The sequence below is a fragment of the Muntiacus reevesi genome, chromosome 16, assembly GCF_963930625.1.
Source record: "Muntiacus reevesi chromosome 16, mMunRee1.1, whole genome shotgun sequence".
Taxonomy (NCBI): domain Eukaryota; kingdom Metazoa; phylum Chordata; class Mammalia; order Artiodactyla; family Cervidae; genus Muntiacus; species Muntiacus reevesi.
In genome coordinates, this window is record NC_089264.1 from 43,159,466 (window position 1) to 43,184,346 (window position 24,881).

At 43.9% G+C, this 24,881-nt stretch overlaps 1 protein-coding gene across 1 annotated transcript; it reads left to right on the forward strand.

Moving 5' to 3' along the window:
- Nucleotides 1–269: 269 nt before the first annotated feature.
- On the forward strand, nt 270–12,378 carry SMIM20 (small integral membrane protein 20). The gene is made up of 3 exons (XM_065907394.1): nt 270–484; nt 10,901–10,957; nt 11,710–12,378. The coding sequence occupies exons 1-3, from the start codon at nt 376–378 to the stop codon at nt 11,745–11,747; spliced, it is 204 nt and encodes a 67-aa protein (XP_065763466.1). The 5' UTR covers nt 270–375; the 3' UTR covers nt 11,748–12,378.
- Nucleotides 12,379–24,881: the final 12,503 nt, after the last annotated feature.

Sequence of the window (24,881 nt, forward strand, 5' to 3'; positions counted from 1 at the left end):
CGGTGGGTGGGGCAGCTGAGACAAAAACTAGGCTGGGCGGGTTGCGGCTGCAATGAGCAATTAAACCTCCACTCTCAGCTGCTGGCTCTCCCTGGGCACCGAGCGACGCCGGGACAACCGGGGAGGCGGTGCGCCAGGCCTGAGGCCCCGCCCCACGCCGCCCTAGCCCCACCCACCCCCAGGCCCCGCCTCTGATTCCACCCCTGCTCCCGCCTCGCTCTACCTTGGCCCCGCCCCAACTTCTAGCCCCGCCCCCAAGGCCCGGAAGCGAAAGCTGTTCCTCCTCTTCCGAGGAGAGGTCACGGCCCAGCCGGCGGGAGCCGGGTTTGGAGAGTCCCGGGCACTCGGAGAATCCGGGTAACCCCGGCTGGAGCCATGTCCCGGAACCTGCGCACTGCTCTCATTTTCGGTGGCTTCATCTCCCTGATCGGCGCCGCCTTCTACCCCATCTACTTCCGGCCCTTAATGCGGCTAGAGGAGTACAGTGAGTGACCTCTGACCCCACGCGGCGTCCCGAGCCGGCTGACAGGGATATCTGACCCCACGCGGCCGCCTGGCCCTAGTAACTCCCCCGCTTTCCCTCATCATCCCCACGTGGGGCCGTGGACAGAGGTTGGTTCACGAGTCAGCGAGACCCGGGTTCGACTCTGGCTGTGTGCACTTTCGGGACCGGGGTCAAGTGACTCAACCTCTGAGACCTTCACCATCCTCAGTAGTAATTAATTATGTGTGTGTGTGTGTGTGTGTGTGTGCGTGCGTGCGTGCGTGCAGGATCCCTCAGTCGTGTCCAACTCTTTGCGATCCCATGGACTGTAGCCCGCCAGGCCACCCTGACCATGGAATTTTCCAAGCAAGAATACTGGAGTGGGTTGCCATTTCCTACTGGGATCTTCCCAATCCAGGGGTCGAACCTGCGTCTCTTGTGTCTGTATAATATCTTTAAAACTGGCATCTGGTGAGGCTCAAAGGTGGTAGTAAAAGCAGTTGACATAGTAGGTCAACACTAAATACTAGTTCATACAGGTATTCGCTGGAGGCTTTTTAATGTGTCTTCATCAAGCACGTTGCCAAGATCTCCTGGAGAAGGAAATGGCAACCCGCTTCAATATTTGTCTTGAGAATCCCAGGTGCAGAAGGGTTTGGGGAGCCCCAGTCCATAGGGTCACAAAGAGTCAGACACGACTGAGCGACTAATACTGGATCATTTAATTTATGCACCCTCATTTTCAGGCAGGTTATTATTAAGTGTTCTGTGGATGGGGAGTCTCAGAGAGGTTGTATTAATCCCCAAGGACACACAGCTAGTAAGTGGCAAGACCAATATTCCAACTTCCGCCTTCGTTTCCGGGCCTTCTTCCACACCCTGAAGCTGGGAATGGTGATGAAGCTGGGGAGGGATGGCCCCTCATTATCCTGAGCTTGAAGGTGTTTTTATGGCACTTCATTTCCACTCCCAAAGATGTCATTGAGCAGACATGTTTCAAACCTAAGCTGTTAACCTGGATTTTTGAGTTTTTCCTCTCACTTTCTCCTCAAATCTTTTTTTCACATTCTGCTGTCTTCCTTCGTTTTAAGCCGGCTGCTCACATGACAATGGCGAATATCCTGGGAGTAATTTTCTTCCTTAATCATTCAAGTCCTATCATTCTAAAAGCCAAACTCTCCTTCCTTGAGACCTATACCTCAGCAAGGATTAGCACTTTGGTACATCTGAAACCATCTGTCAGAGAGAAAATATCAGGCATTAGAGGCTCATTTTGTTCTCCAGGAAACCTGAATCATCTTGAAGATGGAAGAAGGCCAGCCATGCCTCTTGAGAATATTAGCGGAGGCTGAAAGCTTGGCGATCTAAAGCCGAAAGCTCCGTGTAAATGCTCTGCCCATTACAAATGCTACAACATTTGGTTTCTGAGACAGAGCATTTTAAGCACACACTCAGATTTCCTTGCAGCTTCTTTTTTATCACCCGGGATTGAAATGGTCTGCATTCTGCCTTCCAGCCTGTCTCTGTGCACCATGCATGGGGTAAATAAAAATGGGGTTGAGTGAAGCCTTGCATAATCTGTGTTATCCCTCCTTACAGAATCCTGCTTCACTCTGTTTTATGATAGCCTCTAGAGTTGAACTTGGGTCAAGAGGGTCTGCTTTGGATCCCCCTAGAAAAGTTTCAGTCTAGGATGACTAGAGCAGTGGTTTTTCAACTAGGGGTGATTTTTGTCCCCCGGGGACATTTGGTTCACAAAATGGGTGCCATGGGGTAGGGTGGGGTGGCACTGGCATCTAGCACATAGAGGCCAGGCTCCTAAAGTTTGTGCAACATGCAGGACAGCCACCCGTAACGAAGAATTACCCAGCCCAACATGCAGATGTGCCAAGACTGAGAAACCCGCCTCTGGTTCAGGGTGTGGGTTTGTGCTGTGTCTCGCAACAACAGTCTTACAGGTCCATAGTCTGTGGTTATCTGAGTCACTTTAAGACAGACAAATTAGGCCTTTTAAGTGAACAGTGAACACTGAGTGTGTGGCTACAATATCAGCATTTTTAAATGTAAGGCAGTCAACACCTGCCTACGTTTCTGGTTCAATTTTAATTAATTTGGACACTCTTATTTGAGTTATAACTGGGTCCTTAAACAGGTAAATGATACTGTATAGCTAATATGTATTGAAAACGGATTATATGTCTGACACTCTTCCAAGCACTTTTTATATATTAACTTATTTGGTGCAAACAGCAACCTTTTATGGTAGTTGCTATGTGATCATCATCCCCACTTTATACGTGGACAGACTGGGGTATATATAAAACAGTTAACTTGTACAAGAACCCACAACCAACGAATCCCAGATTTGAACCAGGGCCGTTCACTATTACACCAGGGCACCTTACTGCCTCTCTAAGAAGACAGAGGGAGAAAGTCAGATGAGGGTCTAAGTCCCTCCCTAGAAGAGGATCTTAAGATGAGCTACTTAACCTCTCTGAGCCTGGCCTGTTTCCCCATCTGTAACAGTGAAGTTTGCAGGACTGAATTTACATGTTTTGGAGTGAATTAAATGAGATAAAGGGTGTAGAAATGCTGATTTTTTATTTTTGTTTTGGTTGCTCAGTTGTGTCCAACTCTTTGCAACCATGGCCTGTAGCCCACCAGGCTCCTCTGTTCATGGAATTCTCCAGGCAAGAATACTGGAGTGGGTTTCCATTTCCTTCTCCAGGGGATCTTCCTGACCCAGGGATCAAAACTGTGTCTTCCTGCATTCACAGATGGATTCTTTGCTGCTGAGCCACCAGGGCAGCTCATATTTTTACATTAGGAATCCCATAAAAACATTTCAAAAATAAGGAACTACAGGGGCAGGGAAGTGAGACAAGGAGATTTAAGCAGATGCTCAGACCCAGGTGAGGCGTTTGTGACCAGGTCATGGAGATGTGCTGTGAGGACAGAGCTTCGATTCATTTCAGCACATTCAGTTAGCATTTATTTAGCCTTCTTTATATTTTTAAAAACCTGTATTTTAGCAGCAGTGTGCCTGGCACTGTGTTAGGTGCTGGACATATGAGACCGGACAGGTCAGGCAGAGCTCTTCTCTCATGCTGTCCCCACCCGTGTCCGACCCCTCTCCCGCCACCCACTGCTGATGCCCTGAGTTGGTCTCCCTGCCCCACCAGCACCACGACCACCCCGTTCTCTAGCCTGCAGCCACGCTGGTCTTCCTGGCTACGTTGTTTATCTACCTTCTTTGCATTTGTGGTCAGAGAATTCAGATTGATTCTTTGATGCAGGTCAGGACTTGCTTTGTGACTTGGTACAGGCCAGTTTTTGTGAATGTTCCCTGCATGCTTGGAATGAGGTATGTTCTCTTCTTTGGGGGCACAGAGTTTTGTGTATGATGGTTCCAAAGCATTCTTAATTCTATTACTTATATATCTTGAGGCCATATTAGTTGTTGCTCACAGTCTAGAATGTTCTGAAGAATTTTTTTTTCAATTATCATTATGTAAGAGTCCTCTTTATCCCCTAACATGCCTCCCCTATTCCGTTTTATCTAATATCATCATAGTTACCAGCTTTCTTTGGGTTAGTGTTTTCCTTGTATACCTATTCTCTTATATTTAGCCTTTATTTGTCCTTAAGTCTTATAAGCAACCCAAACTGGGATTTTTTTTTTTTTTAAATCCAGTCTGATAATCTTTAAAATCTTGCATTATTTTCCCTGTCTTATGTTTTCTATTTAATCTTGTCTCTACTTTTTTTTCCTCTCTCCTTTTCTGCTTCAGGGCTTCTTTATTTAATTTTCTTGCCCTCTACTCGTTTGAAAGTTTTACATTCTGTTTTTCTTCTTTTGTTTTGACAATTTAGAGCTAGTCTGTATCTTTACCTTCTATGAAATAAACAAAGACCTTAGAAGGCCTTAGCTCTTGTCCCACACTCCCCACGCCTCCTGCCTTGTAAACACAAGAAACTTGCTCCCCAGACCACTTAGGACCATGAACATTTTACACAGTCACTGATTGTTTCTCTTGACCCACATTCTTTATTCACTGATCTTTCTGTCTCACACCTTTCTAGTTTCAGTTTTCTTCATTCTGAAATAAATCTTTGTGTTTCTTTGGTGAGAATTTGTAACTGGGAAAATACAGGCGTGTGTGTCAGAAAATGTATAGAACCCCAGGTTTTCCACTGCGCCTGTTGAAAAGCCCATTGTTGTGCCGTTTGCTCTTGGAATTTGATCATCTCACTTGCTTATTTTAAAACACTTGAATAACCCTCTGCTGTCCTCAGAGTCCAGCTGGTGGAAAATCATTGAAATGTTCTAATCAGGAGAGCAAGGCGATCAGATTCAGCCTTTCCAGGCATCTCTGACCGTCTGTGACGAAGGGGCCGGAATGGCCAAGGTTGAAGGTAAGAAGGCCAACACCCAGGCAGGCTGTGCTTCCTGTGACTTCAGGAGCGATCATGGTAACCTGCACCAGAGTGCCGGTGGTTATGAGACTGGGCAGAAGGACCGAATTCGGGAGCCAGGTTTAAGAAATAAATCCTCTACAGGGATTTGTGACTGATCAGCTCAAGGGCAAACAAGGGAGAGGAAGGAGACTGGCCCCCAGCTTTCTGGCTCCAGCAGTTGAAGAGATGTGGTGCTAGGCATTAAGTCTGTTTAGGGGATGAGGGGACAGGCTGGTTCAGTTTGGGATGTACTGAGTGTTAGGTACCTGGATGTGCTCCTGGAGATTTCCCCTAGGAGGTGGGACGTGCCAATCTGGAGCCGAGCCACAGGATCTGAGCTGGAGCTAGAGATGGCACACCTTCAGCATCAGATGGGAAGCGGAGTCACTGCAGCAGGTGGGGCTCCAGGCAGCATTCCGAGATTGAAAGCGACAAGCTGGTCCAGGACAGAGTGCAGGTGAACACCGGCACGTGAGGGTCTGAAGAGCAAGTGGTCAGAGGAGGCGGGGCCTCCTAAGGAGACTGACAAGGAGTGGCCAGAGTGCGAGCATTAAAACTGGCAGAGGCTGCAGTCATAAGCCCCAGGAAGGTAGCTCTTCATGGCAAAGGGTGTGATCAGCAGGGCTCGGCTGCCTAGAGACAGTAAGGAAGATAAAAACTGAAAATGTCCATTGGATTTAGCAAAAAGAAGGTGAAGCTCAGTGGCTGTTTTGTTAAGAGTGTTTTCAGTGGTTTGACAGTGAGCAGAAGGCAGATTGCAGCAGATGAAGAGTAAGTAGTATATTAGGTTGATTATATGAAGACGTTGGGCTATCTGAAGAGGAGAATGAGGAATTGTATTTGCAGCTGGTCGAGGGCGCTAGGGGAGCGGTGGTTCTGTTTTGTCTGGGAGCATTGAGGAGCCAAGAGGGTCTCTGGATAAAGAAGGCTGCTGGAGGAGGTGGGGGAGTCTCAGTGTCAGATGGAGGAGGAGCCTTGGACCCAGGGCGGGGCACTTCTTCCACCAGCGGAGGAGGAAGTGCGGGCCTGGATACAGCTAGACGGCGGTGTGACTTTGGGAGGTTGTGGGTCCTTCCTGGTCACCTTGGCTTCTGTTCTCTTTGTGACGCAGGAGGTCGGGTGACTGCACGTGAGAGGCACGACCCCCAGCCAGGCTTTCCCTCCTCGGGACGCATTCTTCCTCGGGCTTGGTGGTCTACCTCCACCAGCACTCCTGGCTTTGCTCTTTTGTTCCTGCCTTTCATCCACTCCTTCTTAGCCTCTCTCGTTGGCTCTTTTTCTTCTGAGCTTGCTTCATACCTCTGTGGTCCCCAGAATTCTGGGCAGACCAAGGAGAAGCCCACGGTCCTTGGAAGGCCTGAGCAGATGCCCAGTCCTTGACAAGGGGAGCCAGAGGCTGACAAGGAACGCAGGCCATGTAGGGCCCAAGAGCCGAGTCACTGCAGGAGCTTTCAGCTGGGCCAAGTTGACAGATGCTGGCTGGCCTGGGTAGAGGGTAGGTGAGTTTCCGGGCCCCTGCTGGAATAAGCCTCAAGGCGGTAGGAAAGAGGCAGAAGGCCCCTTATGTAAAATAAAGCCAGGATCTTCTGCTTTAAAAGCAGACAGACCACCGTTGTAAGACTGCCATATTGAATTTCATCTTGACATTCAGTGTGACCTTCAGCTCTTTCACTAACTCAGCCAGACTTTACCAAGTGTTAGGTAGCATAAAAGGTCAGTTCGACTCGTGATACCTGATACTGAAATGAGCCCTGGGGAGATGCAGTTGTCAGTCCAAAACCAGGAGTATTCAGTTAGTTCTGCAGTCCTTCTGCGGGGGAGTCCAGATGTTACTTTTTAGCTCTCAGCCCAATGTGGTTTGTGGGAAGAGCCCATGTTTAGGGAAGCGCACAAGTGATAGAGCTTGAAGCTTAATTGCCGTTTTGTCTTAGAACCAGCCAGGGATCCTGAATGTGGCCTTTTAAAAATAACAGCATTTCAGGGCAACCTATGAAATGAGACAAAATAAGATCATTTCCTGTGATCCTGTACATTTTTAACTAACTTTAGTTAGATGTGGAGAAGCGTAAAACCGTAGGGTTTTGCCAGGAGCCTTGTGCTCATTCAGCCCCCATGTTTAGGTGACTTGCTCAGGGTCACTTAGCACATTCATTGCTGGGTAAATACTAGACCCGAACTCCCCAGCCTTGCCTGCTGCTTAATGAAGCCCAGTTTCACCTGCATTTAGGACAGAGGAAGGCCTGCCAGCAAAGCCAAGGTGGAAGAGCCATGACCCCTCAATTCTTCCTCTTTCTCTGTGCCCCCATCCACAGTGTGTGGTAGTCGGAGGAGGCCTGTGAGAAGTCACTTGATGAGGAATACCTCTTACCTTAAAGGGCATTTTCCCTATTCCATGGCAAGTGCTCAGAATATGCTTTTTATTCCTTTCACCTTGAATAAAATGAATTGCAGACTGAAGTCTTTTTTTCTAACAGGCCTTACAAAGCTGTCTGGATTCCATCACACACCCTGGTGAGAAACAGAGGTGTTCCCAGCATTGGGAGGAGCCTGTGCTTCCAGTGGCCGCTTGATGCCCTCAGCCACCGGCTCAGACTCGCTCCCATGGCATACACATCCAGCCGGGGTCACTCCGCAGACTGCAGCAAAATGGGAGCACTAGAAAAGTACTTCTTCATTTTATATTTGCTATTTTAAAAAAGACTTTGACTTAATCATCATGAAATAGTCAGTGTTGGACTTCCCTATTTGTTTTGCAGTTTTGTTTTTTTGTTGTTAAAAAAATGCAACTGAGAAAATCTAAGGATAGTACAATGAATCCCTTTATGTTCTTCACCTAGATTTACCAGTTGTTAACATTTTGCCACATTTGCTTTCTCTCCCAATATGTATGTGACACATCTATACACACATGCATACAGATATGTATATGTTCACATATTGTATACATATTACTGTTACTATTATTTTGCTGAACAATTTGACAGTTAGGTCCCAGGCCTTGTGAGCTTTGATACCTAAACACTTCAGCATGTATTTCCTGAGCACAGGGACATTCTCTTACATAATCACAGTTATCCAATCCAGGAAATTTAATATTGACACAATACTATTATGTAATATACAGTCCATATTCGGATGCTGACATCTGGCCAATTAGCTCAGGTGGTGAGTTGCTTGTACTTTAACTGGTTCATTGGCAGGAAGAGATGGAAGGGGTGTTCTTGAGGTGGTGGTCTCGCTGCAGAGGGTCCCGAGCTGAGATTCTGCACCTGCTTTTACGTTTCTGTCTGCTAGTGCTCCCCAAGAACACTGTCCCGGACAAGACCGCTGAGGGGGCTGGTGCATGGGTGTGCTGCGTCCATTTGCTGTAAGTTAAATAAAGTAGTAAGTCACACAGATTTCACAGTATGGACATTTAATATAAGGATGGGTTTAAGACTTTAAAAAGTCTTAAACTTTAAAACTTAAAAAAGTATTAAAAGATGGGTTTAAGGCTTTTTTGCTACTGTACAAAAATGAGCCCATCTGCTTGTATTCCTAAGTTTTGAATAATATAGCTAAGGATCCTTGATTAAACTGCAAATCAGCTCGATGCCTTAGCACCAGGGGGCAGAGTTGGACTTGCTGAGACATTGGAGAGGGGGCTTGTCTAACTGACACTGCAATGCTCCCAGCCCAGTGCTGTGTATTTGCATTTTAATCATTTCACTCCTGATAGAAATATGCTCACTACCGAAAAGTCAGTAATTAGTTTATCCTGATTTGCCCACATAGTTAAACCCCTGACTTCTGTGTTGCCCTTTTCCTGAGGCCCAGAAACATCTGCTGTTTCTCTGATGACAGCAGAATAGACACCTACTGTCAGCTTCATCAAGGCATATTTGCTAAGTCCCGAGGGGCCAGTTTGTTTCCCTTTAGCATATCCCATATTCACAAATAAAGTGTCTTTGTGTCATATTGTGAATTTATATAAGACTGTTTTGGTCTTCAAGCACTTACAGAACGTTAATGGATAAAAGAAGCAGGGGATGTAGATAGGATGCTAATACCAGTTTTCACTCCGTAAGAACTAGTTCTGCAAATCAGTTTAAATTGCCCGTCCAAGCCAAAAGAAGAGGTGGTTGCATAAGGACAAGGATTATAAAGAGATTATGGTCTATTTAAAATAAATCCTCAGCCTCTCTCCAACCTCATTAGCAATTAGCAAGGAAGTGTAAAGACAGGGATTCCTTTCTCTTCTTTTGGTTCTCTATTGCACTATAAGAGGTGAGAACACAATTAGCCATTCTGTTGCCACCAGAAGTCAGCTTCCTTTGATGCTTGGCAGACTGCCAGTTTCTTTGGCTTTGTACAACCTGCCTCTTGTAGCATGTGTTTGGTACACCAGGCTATCTGATTCTCTTAAATCTGGACATCTAGAACGCTTTCTGGCAATCAAGGGTTTTTAAAAAAACTCATCTCTTCCTTCTTCCGTAATACTGGAGAATGGGCCTTTTAGGTATGAAAAATGATATCTGTTTTTGTTCCTGGCACTACTGATGACAGTGTAGTCTTCTAGTTGGCATTTTCTAAGAGCATGTTTGAGACACATCCATACTTGGAGACTTACATGGTGACAGCGTGGTGGGGCTCAATCCTACAGGAATTCAACTTCTTAGGAAATAAGATCGTCTTTTGTGTTGAGTTATTTTAGAAAGTCTGACACCTTAGAGGCTCAGGCTCCATTATCACCCGCTGTAAATGGAAGACATCCTTTGGCATCTGTTGGTCCATAGGGACTTGGTTGTCATTTACCTGCTATTTCAGAGAGGCCTGGTGAAACTGTCACGGTTGCCTCTAAGGGGCTTCTTTGTGCTGTATCTCTCTGTCTCACTTAGAATTGGATGTCAAGATTCAGATGATCCCTACTGCCCAGTGTTTTAGTTGCCAAAGCAAAACTTAGCATTGATAAAACCTCAGATAGTTCCCTTAGGATTGACTTTCCGTCGTATCACCAGAGAAGCAAGTTCAGTGAATATTCGATTTGGCAAAGCCCTGTTTCTTGTAACTTTATGAGAATCCAGAGGCCAGAATAAAGAAAATGACCTAATATTAAAGAAGAGTTAAGTATGGATTTAAAAGAAACACTTTTAGCCTGATTAAAACAGAGGTTTGATTACAGCACTTAATTACTATAATATAGTAGTAAACATCCTTTGGCTCCAAGTCTTTCTGGTGAAAGGCCACGATTTGTTTGTCAAGATACTTAAAATAATAAGTCTTTGTTTTTACAGCCCTTGGGTTTATTTGAAACCACTTAGAAAGATGTGTCAGAGTGCTTGAAGCCCACAGACATAAAATGCCCAGTTTCTCTTGGCCCTCGCCTGTTGGACATCTCCAAAGAGATCAGCTAAGCTGCTGTCACTAGAACGCGCTTACTAATTGGCGCAGCACCTGCAGTCAATTAGGGAAGCTTCAATTATCCAAACCAAAGCCACCCACCCAAAGATTAATTTTCTGCTCTATTTCCTATCAAAAACATAGCATATTTAGCTCTGGGTCTAGGCCTTCAGTGGAGTACATTTTAGACACATAAACTGCATCGTTTCCTTGTTAATTGTACTTGTTCCATCAATTCAACAGCCCTGCCCTCATCGAATCACACCCACTAGTTCTTTCAAAATTGTTCTTTTTCTGTTGTTTTTGTTGCCTTTCCAAACTGCTGAGATCACCGAGAAAAGATGTTCATTGGGAGTTTTTCTTCTGAAGTATGGCTTGCTTTCTTTCACTGAAAATATCCAGTCTTTTTGCTTGATAGGATCCAACTTCCATTACCTAAAAGCTCTGGGCAATGGCAGCTCTGAATTTAATAGCACTCAGATATACTGTTCTCTTATTGTCCCATGTCCATACAAAGAGTTCCACCACTCTGCCCCCCACCCCCTCTCTAAAGAGTAATTTTTCTGTTGTGTTTCTCAGAGAAGGAACAAGCCATTAATCGAGCTGGTATTGTTCAAGAAGACGTGCAGCCACCAGGTAAACTTAAAAATCAAGATAAAAATCTCATGTGAACTGCTGCGTTGTTGGGGGGAAGTCTGTGCTTTGTAGAGAAATCTTTTTTACTTTGAGGCTAGATTGTGATTGTGTTATTATTTTTCAGCAGTTGCCATTTTAGAGGTTGCCACCCTAAGACTTCCTCTTAATATTTCACTCCGGAATAGTTTTTGCAAGTTTGCATGTTTCTCTTGAATTTGATAAGTGGGCATAAACATGTAACAAGTGTGCAATTAACTATGAAGCATAAATAACTATTTTGCAGACTTATTTACCCAGCACCTATTTAAACACAACCCTCATGGGAAAGTACTGTTTACTTGTGAGCTATTTTAATTGATGCAGGATTCTGCTTTATACAGAAGCTCAGAAGTTCCCTTTATGGCTGAATGGTTAGTTACTTTGAGACAGTCCAAGTTGGCTGAGAATGAGAGGTTTCTAGCTTATTAGCCAAAACTCTTGTGGCAGCGGTCTTTTTTTAATTTATTTTTTAACTAGGCCAGATACATATCTCCCTACTGTGGGGCAGTTTCTGAGCCATTTAAAAATGTCTCTTGGCTGCCAGGGCTGCCCAGCCGTTCCATTCTAGGGTTCCAGCAGCTTGCCCAGACTACCTCAAACTCCGTGGAAATTGCACAACTCCATTCTGATGTCATCTTCTTTGTTTGGGGTTGAGGGAAGTGGTAGGAAATTTAAAAACGAATCCTGTTTTTAATTCATGTTTCTTTCTATAGGGTTGAAAGTGTGGTCGGATCCATTTGGCCGGAAATGAGAAGATGAACACCACCTCTGATGATGCAAGTAGACAGAGACGTCATGCTTTCAGTTCTGCAGCAAGTACAATAAGTCACCTGGCTAGAAAACACTGGCTGGAGCAGAAAACTCTAGAAGGCCACAAAGAGTCCTGTGCGTGAGGATTACGTCCCTTCTTAAAAGAACCCTGGAACAAATCATGCTATTAGGAGGGTTTTCATGATTTGGTTTCCTTTCTAAAAATGAAGCTGTCTCACTCAGCTGGGCTTGAAGGCTATCTACATATTATTCAGTCTCTACCTCTTAGCCAGCCACGCTGTGATGTGAATACAAGCAACCAGTAGACTGGGAAAGATCCTAGACTGTTTTGCCATCCTCCAAATAGGAAATTTCAGGGGAAAACTGCCATATTGAGCAGCCTCATAGGGCTCTTTGAAAATGTTAAAGTTGATAAAACTCTTTTTGAGGACAAGGTACATTGTACTCTTTAGGAATAAATAGTTCAACTCAACTATCTCATTAGGAAGGTTGCTGCATGTTGAGAAATAAATTTGAAGCAAACTAAATGGGTCTGCATGCCTATTAGAAATCATTGTTGAATTGACTGAAGTGAAAATGTATATATTAAAATGATTTCTCTTACTTTATAATGGTGTAAGTTTTTTTGTAAATCCTTTTTTATAGGCTCATTAATTATACCAAGAAATACTGTTTGACTGGATTATATTTGACCAGACATTTGATTATGTGGTGGTTGTCAAGTAAAAATCTTACAGGTAAATAGCAAATATGTTGAGACAAATGTTCATTGAATGCAATTCTTTACCAGATACCTCACCAGTACTTGTTTCCTTCTCTGGTCTCTGTCTGACCTGTTACCTGGATTCTGTGCTTTCAAAAAGACACATCTTTTTCATTTTTTGATTCCCCAGAGTGCCTTGCACATTGCTGTATGCTCTCTTTTAGATGAGCTGCCTGATGACATAATTTTATTATTGTGAACTGGGAGTAGGCCTAATAAAAAACTGGCATAATTATGTTAATTACTGTCAGAAAGAAATAAGATTGATAGTTCCAAAGTCATCGTTTCTGGTCAGCATTCCTTAACATTTAATTGACTCATAGTTAACAACCCAATAAAAGAAGTTGACTAATTCGGGGTACATTTAATCACTCTTTTCTTTGGAGGGGGCACCAGGAGGTGTGACTTAAAGAGTCAAGCATCCTGTGGGTGCTTAATTGAGATTTCTTTGTGACTGAGGCAAGTGCCTGTACCATCTGCTTTGGAAGACATCCAACTGAAATGACGGCGTCTGAGCGTCATAGACGAGAGGGACCTCGATGGTCTGTCGGCTGGAACAGACTCAGTTTAGTCTGAGTGGGCTCTTTGTCCTGGCCTTGACCCTGCCCTTGGTCTACCTCTGCAGAGATAAAGAGTCTTTCTGCCCTGCTCAGCTGCCTCGATGTTTATAAAAGGATCACTCTTGATGGTGTCAGAGGTGTCGTGTCAGACTCTGCTGCCCACACTTGACAGAAGCCCAAGTTGTAAGAGATGCTACTTAACGAGGGTTGAATGAGGGCCTGGTAGTTCATCCATGGCTCTCCAGGTGTGCCTTCAGGGTAACAAGGAGAGCACTCGAAAGAGGGGATCTCGGTCCCAGTCACATACAGTTAGGAAACAGAGCCATTAAGTTCATTTGCTTCTCATTTCACAATTTCCAAGAGAGACATGACATTTCCCAAGTGTATTTGATCACAACATTTTTTACCAGTTATCTTCTGGGCCTTGTGACTTTTGGGGACATTCGCCAAATAGTCTCATGACCCTTTATCACTCAGAAATTTTTGAGAACTCCCAAATGTTTTTTCTTAAGTGGATTGTATCTATAGATGCTTAATGTGTTAGAAATTAAAACAATTTTTTTTAATATTTAAAAAATATCCCTAGGAGACCTAAAGTATATGACATTTTTGTGTGGAAAAATTTTATTTTCTAAAATTAATTTGCAAATTTCTTTAATGTCTGGCTTAATAGAAGATTTTAGATTCTCTTATCTACTTCTGCATCTGATCTATTGCTCTATCACATGTCATATGACCTCTGGAAAACTACACCCTCGTAAGATGAGAGTAAAAAAGGCAAAAAGCCTTTGGTAGGATTGTAAAAATATTTTTGATCGTGCAATACCTCTAGAAAGATCCTAGAGACCCCTCCAGGCACCTGAACCACACTTTGACTCTAGTTTATTTTTTTTCTTGGTCTTACACCTTTGGAGAAATATGTATCTGGTTGCATTAATTCTCCTGGAGTTGCCCGTTGAGGGAGATTATAACTGGAGGGGAGAAACATAAAATTTCCTTTGTTGTTGTCAGTTGAAGTTGTTGGATCCTTCATTTTCAATGCCAGATAATATCCTCTTGAGGAAGACTCTGATTGACTTTTTTAAAATCTCAGCACCAGAAATAGCCACACTGCTGAGCAGTTGGTACATTTATCCTGTGAACATTGATTTGTGTAACTTGTTTCCCTCTTTGTATTAGCTGATAGGAGGCTCCACCACATTTGTGGTTCAAATTGTTGAAAAGTACATTGTGGAATGTATTCAAGCCATTACATTCCCTTTATTCTTTTTCCCTCTGAACTTATTTTCATTTCTGCTTTCTCACTTGGTTTTCCATTTTATATTGTATGCTAGATTGGCCATTTTAAAATGAGCTGTAGCACAGTGTTTATTTAATTGAAAACACTTATAATCTGTTAAGGAAAAAATGATGTAAATTCACAGATAAAATAATGTGGAATATTAAAAGTGCCTTAAACAAGGTTCAGGGTATCTACTGACATTGGGCACATGTCCCTGCAGTTCTACTATTTATGCAGTAGAAATGCATCTGTAAAGACACCAATAGGCATGGACTATAAACCCAGCAGCTCTGGAAACTCCCCAAATGCCCATCACACAGTACAAAGAGTAAACTGATACATTCACACAATAGAATACAATACAGCAATGAGAATGAACAGCAATGCAATGGCAAGCGATGCAGAATGAACAAAAGCAAGCTGCAAGAGCACTTTGAGATTCCATTTAGATAAAGAAAAGAAACAGGGTCAATTAAGCCATGGAATTGGGATTCAGGGTAGAGGCTGCTCTTAGGAAGTGGGGTAGTGACTGGAAAGAGATACAGGTCTTCAAGGCGCTATGTTCTATATATATATATATGTATATATGTATTTTTGGGGGGGGGTGCAAGTTACATGGGTGTAGTGAGATTTTTAATACTTCCTTGAGCTGCACAATTTTCACATACTTTTCTAAATATATGTCGTGCAGGAAACTTTCCAGAAAACCACATTGTCCAGGAGGAGGAGCACAGGTTTCAGGAACAATGATAAAACTTCCCCCTTGTTGTTGTTGGGGATATTAGGAATACCGTATGTGAGGTACCTAGTGAATACCGGGAACTGGCAGAGGTCAGAATAATGACAACTTTCATTGATGGAATAGCTGACATTTCAAGAGAGCTGTGAAAAATGCCTGGGATTCACACACATGGTGAGAGACAGGTGCAGAGTCAGCGAAGCTAAGCATGCGTTTGAGAGAGGGTTAGACTGGGATGCAGGGCCGTGGGAGGAGCCCAGTGGGAACTCGTCAGCATTTTGGATAGATTGAATGAGAAATGGAAAGAATGAGGGAACAAATGAAGGGAATGGTGTTTATGGCCATGTGGTGGACACTCTCCAATCCACTGACAAGCTTTACTTAATTTTCAGACACATACTGGAAGCAGGAAGTGGCCTGAAAACTTTCAAACAAAGCGAGAGTGCTTTTCCCAGAGCACTGTGAGGCAGTTACCTGTCCATGTGAACAAAGTGCAGAAACAAGCGTGAGAAGCGTCAATAGCAGTTTTTACCTTTTGAATCCGATTTTTAAAAATTGGGCTTTTCTTAATGAGGATTTACTGTATCTTATATCCTACAATGGGTAAGAATTCAAAGAAGAGTATATAGATACATATATGTGTGTATAACTGAATCACTTTGCTTGCACCTGAAACTAACGCAATATTGTAAATCAACTATACTTCAATTTTCCAAAAGGTTGGGCTTTCCTTTTGTACTTTTTTGCTTTTTAAAATTTTTTGATAAAATTAATTTTATTATATGTTATAGGTGCTCGGTGGATTGGTGGTTAGACAAACAACTGGGCTTCACCCCAGGTAGTTTGAAAAGCACTGACAGGAGGATGGGTCTGAGGTGTCCTCAGATCTGGGTTCCTAGGCTCAGCTGCCCGTGACCCGGGGTTCTGAAGATCAGCAGATGAAACATCTCTGTTTCTTAGGCCTGGGTGGGTCTCCGCGGCAGTGATTTCAATCTCCCAGACTCCCCTCGCACCGGCTGAGTGCAGAAGGCCCTCTACAGTTTATTCTGCCTGTTGATGACAAAATATATAGCTCATTGGCAGCACCCGTGTGTGGGAAGGCAGCAGAAGCTCTGAGGGCCCTGCTGCACTGCTTCCCTGAATGTGGTCTGAAGGCGGACACTAACCCCACCGCGCTCTTTCCTGGGGCAGGTAAGCCAGGCAGTGGCAGGAAGTCGCCCTCCGCTAAAATCCCCCAGCTGATTGGCAGCAGCGGAAGGGGGCAGGGTTTCACTCCTCCGCTTCCGCTAAGTGGTTGCCAAACCCCGATCTTCTGAATGCTATGCAGAGAAATGAAGTGTCACGGCTTCTTACAAGACTCAGGCCACCGTGCACGACAGTATCTGCCTGGGTTTCTGTATCTCACGATACACGATTAAAATAAATGCCAAAAAAATGTGTTGGGGGGGGAGATGTGTTGTCCAGAGCTTTTTGGTGGCAAGTGACAGAAAATCAAACTCCAAATAGTGCAAAAAAGAGAATTTGGTCATGTAATTGAAAACTCGAGTCACAATCATTTCCTACTGTCATGATCATATCTTGAACTATAAAAATCAGTGACTGACAATCATTTCTGAATGTAAAGAGTAATTATATCCAGCATCCTCAAGAAAGAGCCATGCTGGATATTCTAAATGGTTACAGCTTTTCTCTCCTGGTTGACATTACCTGCTCTTGCTCTAACATCTTAATCTCTCTCTTTTGTGGGGTCATCTACTCCCACCTCTAAGTCTTTTGTTCATCTTTCTCCCACTCTGTCTCCCTGCTTTGGGTAGAGTTGACTTCACCCCATGCACAGGAGCAGGCATATGGCCCAAATTTGGCCAGCCAGAACCTCTGTGAAAGCTCCTGGCCAGCAGAAATTGGATCTTGGATGAACGTGGAGCACAAACCAGGTAAGGCAGGTCTGGCTAGAGTTAGTCTTGCCTGTTGGCTTCTGTGGTCAAACTAGAGGAGGATCTCTTATTCACCAGATTTTGCAGCCATCTTGCCACCATTAGGGCAGAGCTGGTCTGAAGCTAACCTCCTGGAAGGAAACAACAGAAGGGACCTCCCGGTATTCCAATGGCTAAGATCCTGACCTTCCAATGCGGGGGGCTTGGGTTCGATCCTGGTCAGGGAACTAAGACCCCGCATGCTACACAGCACAGCCCAAAAGTTTAAAAACAAAGCAACAGGAAATGGAAGCCAGGTTTTGATGTTGTTCACATCCCTTGGGTTCATTTGTGTCTGAAGCAAGGCTATCTCTGGATTAATAAATAATGTTAATAAATTTCCTTTCTGCACCAATTTAGATTGGGTTTTGTCACATACAACCAAGAGAGTCTTGACAAGGCATCTCAACTTTTTATTTTAATCATTTTTTCTAAAATGTATTCCACATGCTATTTTCACCTTACATAAAGGATGTTGAACATAATTCAGCCCTTCTTTATGATTTGGGCTTATTATTATTATACAGTTGTCTCTAAGGGACTATTGGGGTGGGTAGACATTTACCTGCTGTGCTTGTGAGATTTCTGGCTTTTCTCTTTTTCTTATCTCTGCCCTGCCTCACAGTTATAAGGAGCAGACTCTGGCTTCATCTCAGATTTACTGCTTCTAGTGTGCAGTGAGGTTGGGAAGCATTAGCCAAAATTCTGGAATTTGGCATTGAATGAAAGTAAACGTCTTTAATGTGGATTTAGAAGCACTGGTGAGAATAAAGTGCAAGGGCTTTGTGACATTTTGGCTCCCTGAAGTGTTTTTTTTTCTTTTCTTTTCTTTCTTTCTTCTTTTTTTTAAAATTGTATTTGCTTTCTGTTTCTGCATTGTTCTGGATAGATGAGGTTTCTAGATGTTCCTGCTGGCTGAGAATTTTACCGTAACAAAATTTTCACACTAAAAATTGTGCCATGTGAGCAAATTAGGTAGGGTTGGAATGTCTTATAGTTTAGCAAAGTTATTTAGTTTCTTCAAAGAAGGCACAGTAACCCACAGCAGTATTCTGAACCTCAGGCTGATTTTTAACTTGTTTTTCTTCTTTTCTAAAATAGCCCCTTTATTTTCAACCTTTATTTTCAACCTTTCAATCAAAGTGTAATAGCCATACACTGAATCGCAAGAGGAGGAGAAAAAAAAACAACAATAAACAAACACTTGTTTGTATCAGAGGAAGCAGGTTTACTTAAGGCAGAAGTGGAATCAATTTGGGCAACTGTGAATTGCTAACTTCTGAACTTCCCTGCTAAGTACATGTGCCCTGGAATACATTGGAGCCACTTAAGCCCTATAAATGTGGTGCTGGAATACAGTGGGTAAACACGTGCAGGGGGCACGGAGCTCGCTGCCCTTGCTAAGTTGAGTGAAAAACCAAAGGGACACACTCCCTCAGAGAAGTTCAAATGAAGACAATTGTTTTCAGAAAAAATATAACCCATGTCTGGTTTTGAAATTACAAGGAAAGCGGCAGCTCTGGTGATTTATCTTGTGGAATAAGCAAAATCTGCTTTCTAAAATGGCTATTTTTTATTTTTATTTGTGCTCCCATTTGATGTGGACTCATATTACAGACATAAAATGCCCAAGCACAAAACCATTATTTGGTTTTCGCAATGAAGGGAGCAGGACTTGGTTTTTGCCAGTTCCTGCCTTTCGAACGTTTGGTCTGCAGTTTTGGAGAACAATTTGTTGTTAGGCAGCAGACTGAGAATCCCAGAGGGTGACTCCTGTTCTTCACTGACTCAACATGTGATTCCTCGGCCCGTTGGGGCTCCCCATTAATATTTGCACCAGCTCATGCGAAACACAGTTGTTTTCAGTGATGATGAGAGTTGTTGCAGGGAGTGAGTGTCAGAGGATGCAGCATAGCCAGTCCCCCAGGCCCTGGCCTCCAGCGTGTGTTTCCAGTAGAGGCGTGGGAAGACAAGGAGGGTGGTTACATCTCTATTCTCAAGAAGACTTAACACGATTACACCAACTAACAGGTGTCATGAGCTCAGTTTTGTCCCCTCGAAATTCATAGGTTGAAGTCCTCACCCTCAGCATCTTAGGATGTGACTGCATGGGAGACAAGGTCTTCAGAAAGATGATTAAGAGAAAATGAGGTCATATGGGTGGGCCCTGATTCAATATGCATGCGTGAGTGTGTGCCCAATCATGGTCAACTCTTGTGACCCCATGGAGGATATAGCCCACCTGGATCCACTGCCCATGGAGCTTCCCAGCAAGAATACTGGAATGGGTTGCCATTTCCTACTGCAGGGGATCTTCCCGACCGCAGGGATCAAACCTGCGTTTCCTGCCTTCGCAGGCAGATGTTTTACCATTGAGCCGTGTGGAAATCCAATACAATATGAGTGGCTTCCTAATAATAAGAAGAGGTTAAGACATAGACGCACACCGAGGAGAGACCATGTGAGGAGGCAGGGAGAAGAAAACCATCTGTAAGTCAAAAAGAGAGGCATCAGCAGAAACAAACTCTGCCCATCACTGTGAACTTGGACGTCTAGCCTCCAGAACTTTGAGAAAATTAATTCCTGTTGTTTGAGCCAGCCTGAGACTGGGTCTCTGTACACTCACAGGGCAAGTCAGAACTGCTAGGGAGTTGACCCCGGTGAATAGACCCCAGCAGCAGGGGATGGGAGTGGGTGGAGAAACAACCCAGGCTCTTGCCCTGCTATGGGGCTGAGCCCCAGACGTACACAGTAGCAGTCCACACATTTATGCCCCTTAGCTGGTATCTTTCTCCCTTCTGTCCTACTTCTCCCTTCTCATATCATCTCCCAAATTAATGACATGTCTTTAAATCTTCATTTCAACATCTGCCTTTAGCCTAAAGGAACCTAAGCCCATTTCCTGGTTCAAAGTATTAAGGTTGCAAGCATCTTTCTTAAAAACAGCTTTTGGAAGTGACCAGTAGTTCAGTTAATTCAGTTCCCTCGTTCAGTCGTGTCCAACTCTTTGCCACCCCATGGATTGTAGCACAACAGTCTTCCTTGTCCATCACCAATTCCCGGAGTTTACTCAAACTCATTCCATTGAGTTGGTGATGCCATCCAACCATCTCATCCTCTGTTGTCCCCTTCTCCTCCCACCTTCAATCTTTCCCAGCATCAGGGTCTTTTCAAGTGAGTCAATTTCTCGCATCAGGTGGCCAAAGTAATGGAGTTTCAGCTTCAGCATCAGTCCTTCCAATGAATATTCAGGTCTGATCTCTTTTAGGATGGACTGGTTGGATCTCCTTGTAGTCCAAGGGACTCTCAAGACTCTTCACCAACACCACAGTTCAATAGCATCAATTAAAAAAAAAAAAAGCCTCAATTCTTTGGCACCCAGCGTTCTTTATACTCCAACTCTCACATCCATAGATGACTACTGGAAAAACCGTAGCTTTGACTAGACAGATCTTTGTTGGCAAAGTGATGTCTCTGCTTTTTAATATGCTGTCTAGGTTGGTCATGGCTTTTCTTCCAAAAAGCAAGTGTCTTTTAATTTCATGGCTGCCGTCACCATTTGCAGTGATTTTGGAGTCCAAGAAAATAAAGTCTGCCACTGTTTCCATTGTTTCCCCATCTATTTGTGATGGGACTGGATGCCATGATCTTAGTTTTCTGAATGTTGAGCTTTAAGCCAAATTTTCACTCTCCTCTTTCACTTTCACCAAGAGGCTCTTTAGTTCTTCTTTGCTTTCTGTAAGTGTGGTGTCATCTGCATATCTGAGGTTATTGATATTTCTCCCGGCAATCTTGATTCCAGCTTATGCTTCATCCAGTCCAACATTTCTCATGATGTATTCTGCATATAAGTTAAATAAGCAAGGTGACAATATACACCCTTGATGTATTCCTTTTCCTATTTGGAACCAGTCTGTTTTTCCATGTCCAGTTGTAACTGTTGCTTCTTGACCTACATACAGATTTCTCAAGAGGCAGGTCAGGTGGTCTGGTATTCCCATCTCTTTCAGAATTTTCCACAGTTTGTTGTGATCCACACAGTCAAAGGCTTTGACATAGTCAATAAAGCAGAAGTAGATGTTCTTCTGAAACTCTCTTGCTTTTTCAATGGTCCAGCAGATGTTGGCAATTTGATCTCTGGTTCCTCTACCTTTTCTAAATCCATCTTGAACATCTGTAAGTTCATGGTTCATATACTGTTGAAGCCTGGCCTGGAGAATTTTGTGTATTACTTTGCTAGCATATGAGATGAGTGCAATTGTACAGTAGTTTGAACAATCTTTGCCATTGCCTTTCTTTGGGATTGGAATGAAAACTAACATTTTCCAGTTCTGTGGCCACTGTTGAGTTTCCCAAATTTGCTGGAGTATTGAGTGCAGCGCTTTCACAGCATCATCTTTTAGGATTTGAAATAGCTCAACTGGAATTCCATCACCTCCACTAGCTTTGTTCATACTGATGCTTCCTAAAGCCCACTTGACTTTGTACTCCAGGATGCCTTGTTCTAAGTGAGTGATCACACCATCGTGATTATCTGGGTTGTGAAGATCTTTTTTGTATAACTCTTCTGTTTATTCTTGCCACCTCTTCTTAATATCTTCTGCTTCCGTTAGGTCCATACCATTTCTGTCCTTTATTGTGCCCATTTTTGCATGAAAAGTTCCCTTGGTATCTCTAATTTTCTTGAAGAGATCTCTAGTCTTTCCCATTCTATTGTTTTCATCTATTTCTTTGCATTGATCATTGAGGAAGGCTTTCTTATCTCTCCTTGCTATTCTTTGGAACTCTGCATTCAAGTGGGTATTTCTTTCCTTTTCTCCCTTGCCTTTTGCTTCTCTTCTCTTATCAGTTATTTGTAAGGTCTCCTCAAATAACCATTTTGCCTTTTTGAATTTCTTTTTCTTGGGGATGGTCTGCTTCCTGTACAATGTCAGGAACCTCCATTCATAGTTCTTCAGGCACTCTGTCTATCAAACCTAATCCCTTGAATCTATTTGTCACTTCCACTGTATACTTACTCCTAAGGGATTTGATTTAGGTCATACCTGAACGGTCTAGTGGTTTTCCCTACTCTTTTCAATTTAAGTCTGAATTTTGCAATAAGGAGTTCATGATCTGAGTCACAGTCAGCGCCCAGTCTTGTTTTTGCTGACTGTATAGAGTTTCTCCATCTTTGGTGCAAAGAATATAACCAATCTGATTTCAGTATTGACCATCTGGTGATGTCCATGTGTAGACTCTTCTCTTGTGTTGTTGGAAGAGGGTGTTTGCTATGACCAGTGCATTCTCTTGGCAAAACTCTGTTAGATTTTTCCCTGCTTCATTCTGTACTCCAAGTCCATATTTGCCTGTTGCTCTAGGTATTTCTTGATTTCCTACTTTTGCATTCCAGTCCCCTGTAATGAAAAGGACATCTTTTTTGGGTGTTAGTTATAGAAGGCTTTGTAGGTTTTCACAGACCCATTCAACTTCAACTTTTTCAGCCTTACTGGTCGGGGCATAGACTTGGATTACTGTGATATTGAATGGTTTGCCTTGGAAATGAACAGAGATCATTCCATCATTTTTGAGATTGCATCCAAATACTGCATTTCAGACTCTTTTGTTGACTATGTAGCTACTCCATTTCTTCTAAGGGATTCCTGCCCACCATAGTAGCTATAATGGTCATCTGAGTTAAATTCACCCATTCCAGTCCATTTTTGTTCACTGATTCCTAAAATGTTAATGTCCACTCTTGCCATCTCCTGTTTGACCACTTCCAATTTCCTTGATTCATGGGCCTAACAGTCCAGGTTTCTATGCAATATTGCTCTTTCCAGCATCAGACTTTACTTCCATCACCAGTCCACAATAGGGACTTCCATATCCACAATAGGGTGTTGCTTTTCTTTGGCTACATCTCTTTATTCCTTCTGGAGTTATTTTTTCACTGATCTCCCCATACCCACCAGAGATGCTTAGAGGGCTCAAACAAACCTTGTGCACACCAGAACCTAGAGACCCCACAGAGACTGAGACAGAACTGTGCTTGAGAGTCTCCTGCAGAGGGACAGGTCAGCAGTGGACTGCTGCAGGGTCAGGGGCTCTGGGTGCAGCAGACCTGGGTATGGCATAAGCCCTCTCGGAGGAGGTCGCCACTAACCCCAACATAAAGCCTCTGAACTTACACAGGACTGGAGAAACAGACTCTTGGAGGGCACAAACACAACCTTGGACCCAGGAGAAAGGAGCAGCGACCCCTCAAGAAGCTGACCCAGACTTGCCCGTGAGTGTACAGGAGTCCCTGGTGGAGGTGTGGGTCGGCGGTGGCCTGCTGCAGGGTGGGGGGCACTGAGTGCATGGGACCTTGTGAAGGAGGTCGCCATTATCTTCATTACCTCTACCATAGTTTGGCCTCAGGTCAAATAACAGGGAGGGAACACAGCCCTGCCCTCCAACAGAAAATTGGATTAAACATTTACTGAGCATGGCTCCGCCCATCAGAACAAGACCCAATTTCCCCCTCAGTCAGTCTCTCCCATGGAAGCTTCTATAAGCCTCTTATCCTTCTCCATCAGAGGGCAGACAGAATGAAAACCACAGCCACAGGAAACTAACCAACCTGATCACGTGGACCACAGCCTTGTCTAACTCAATGAAACTGTGAGCCATGCCTTGTAGGGACACCCAAGACAGACGGGTCATGGTGGAGAGTTCTGACAAAACGTGGTCCACTGGAGAAGGGAATGGCAAACCACTTCAGTATTCTTGCCTTGGGAACCCCATGAACAGTATAAAAGGGCAAAAAGATAGGACACTGAAAGATGAACTCCCCAGATTGGTAGGTGCCCAATATGCTACTGCAGATCAGTGGAGAAGTAACTCCAGTGATCAGTAGAAGGGAAGTGAAGTGAAGTTGCTCAGTCGTGTCCAACTCTTTGCGACCCCATGGACTGTAGCCTACCAGGCTCCTCCGTTCATGGGATTTTCCAGGCAAGGGTACAAGAGTGGGTTGCCGTTGAATAAATCTCAAATATTTACCCCTGAGGAAGATCACAGAATTTATGATCACAAACAACTAGCCAATCTGATCACACAGACCACAGCCTTGTCTAACTCAATGAAACTAAGCCATGCTGTGTGGGACCACCCAAGACGGATGGGTCATGGTGGAGAGGTATGACAGAATGTGGTCCACTGGAGAAGGGAATGGCAAACCACTTCAGTATTCTTGCCTCGAGAACCCCATGAACAGTACGAAAAGGCAAAAAGATAGGACATTGAAAGATGAACTCCCCAGGTCAGTAGGTGCCCAATATGCCATGGACAGGGAGGCCTGGTGTGCTGCAGCTCATGGGGGTGCAAAGAGTCAAATACAACAGAGTGACAGAACTGAACTGAACTGAAGAATTTTAGAACCAGAAGACTAAAGGAAGTTTTTTACCTGGTGGATCCCAAGACTTCTTGGAATGGGTTAGAGATGTAGTTCCATCAAGGTAGCAATGAAAATCCAAGAACTGCACTCAACCTTCTGATAGCCTGAGAGAAACCATCCTTTTACCAATGGCTTCCCTGGTGGTTCAGATGGTAAAGAATCCACCTGCAGTTCAGGAGACCTGGGTTTGATGTCTATGTCAGGAAGATCCCCTAGAGAAGAATACCCACTCCAGTATTCTTACCCGAGGAATTCCATGGACAGAGGAGCCTGGCAGGCTACTGTCCATGGTGTTGAAAAGAGTCTAGCACTACTTATTGTAACACTTTCACTTTCACTTCCAGACTGTGTGGCACCTCTAGACTCCTATTTTCATACTC

What these genes read in the sequence shown, in the direction of transcription:
- SMIM20 (XM_065907394.1), top strand. Translation starts at nt 376, where the DNA reads ATGTCCCGGAACCTGCGCACTGCTCTCATTTTCGGTGGCTTCATCTCC. An exon ending in AATGCGGCTAGAGGAGTACA is followed by an intron (nt 485 to 10,900) that starts GTGAGTGACCTC and finishes TGTGTTTCTCAG; the next exon opens with AGAAGGAACAAGCCATTAAT. An exon ending in AGAAGACGTGCAGCCACCAG is followed by an intron (nt 10,958 to 11,709) that starts GTAAACTTAAAA and finishes TTCTTTCTATAG; the next exon opens with GGTTGAAAGTGTGGTCGGAT.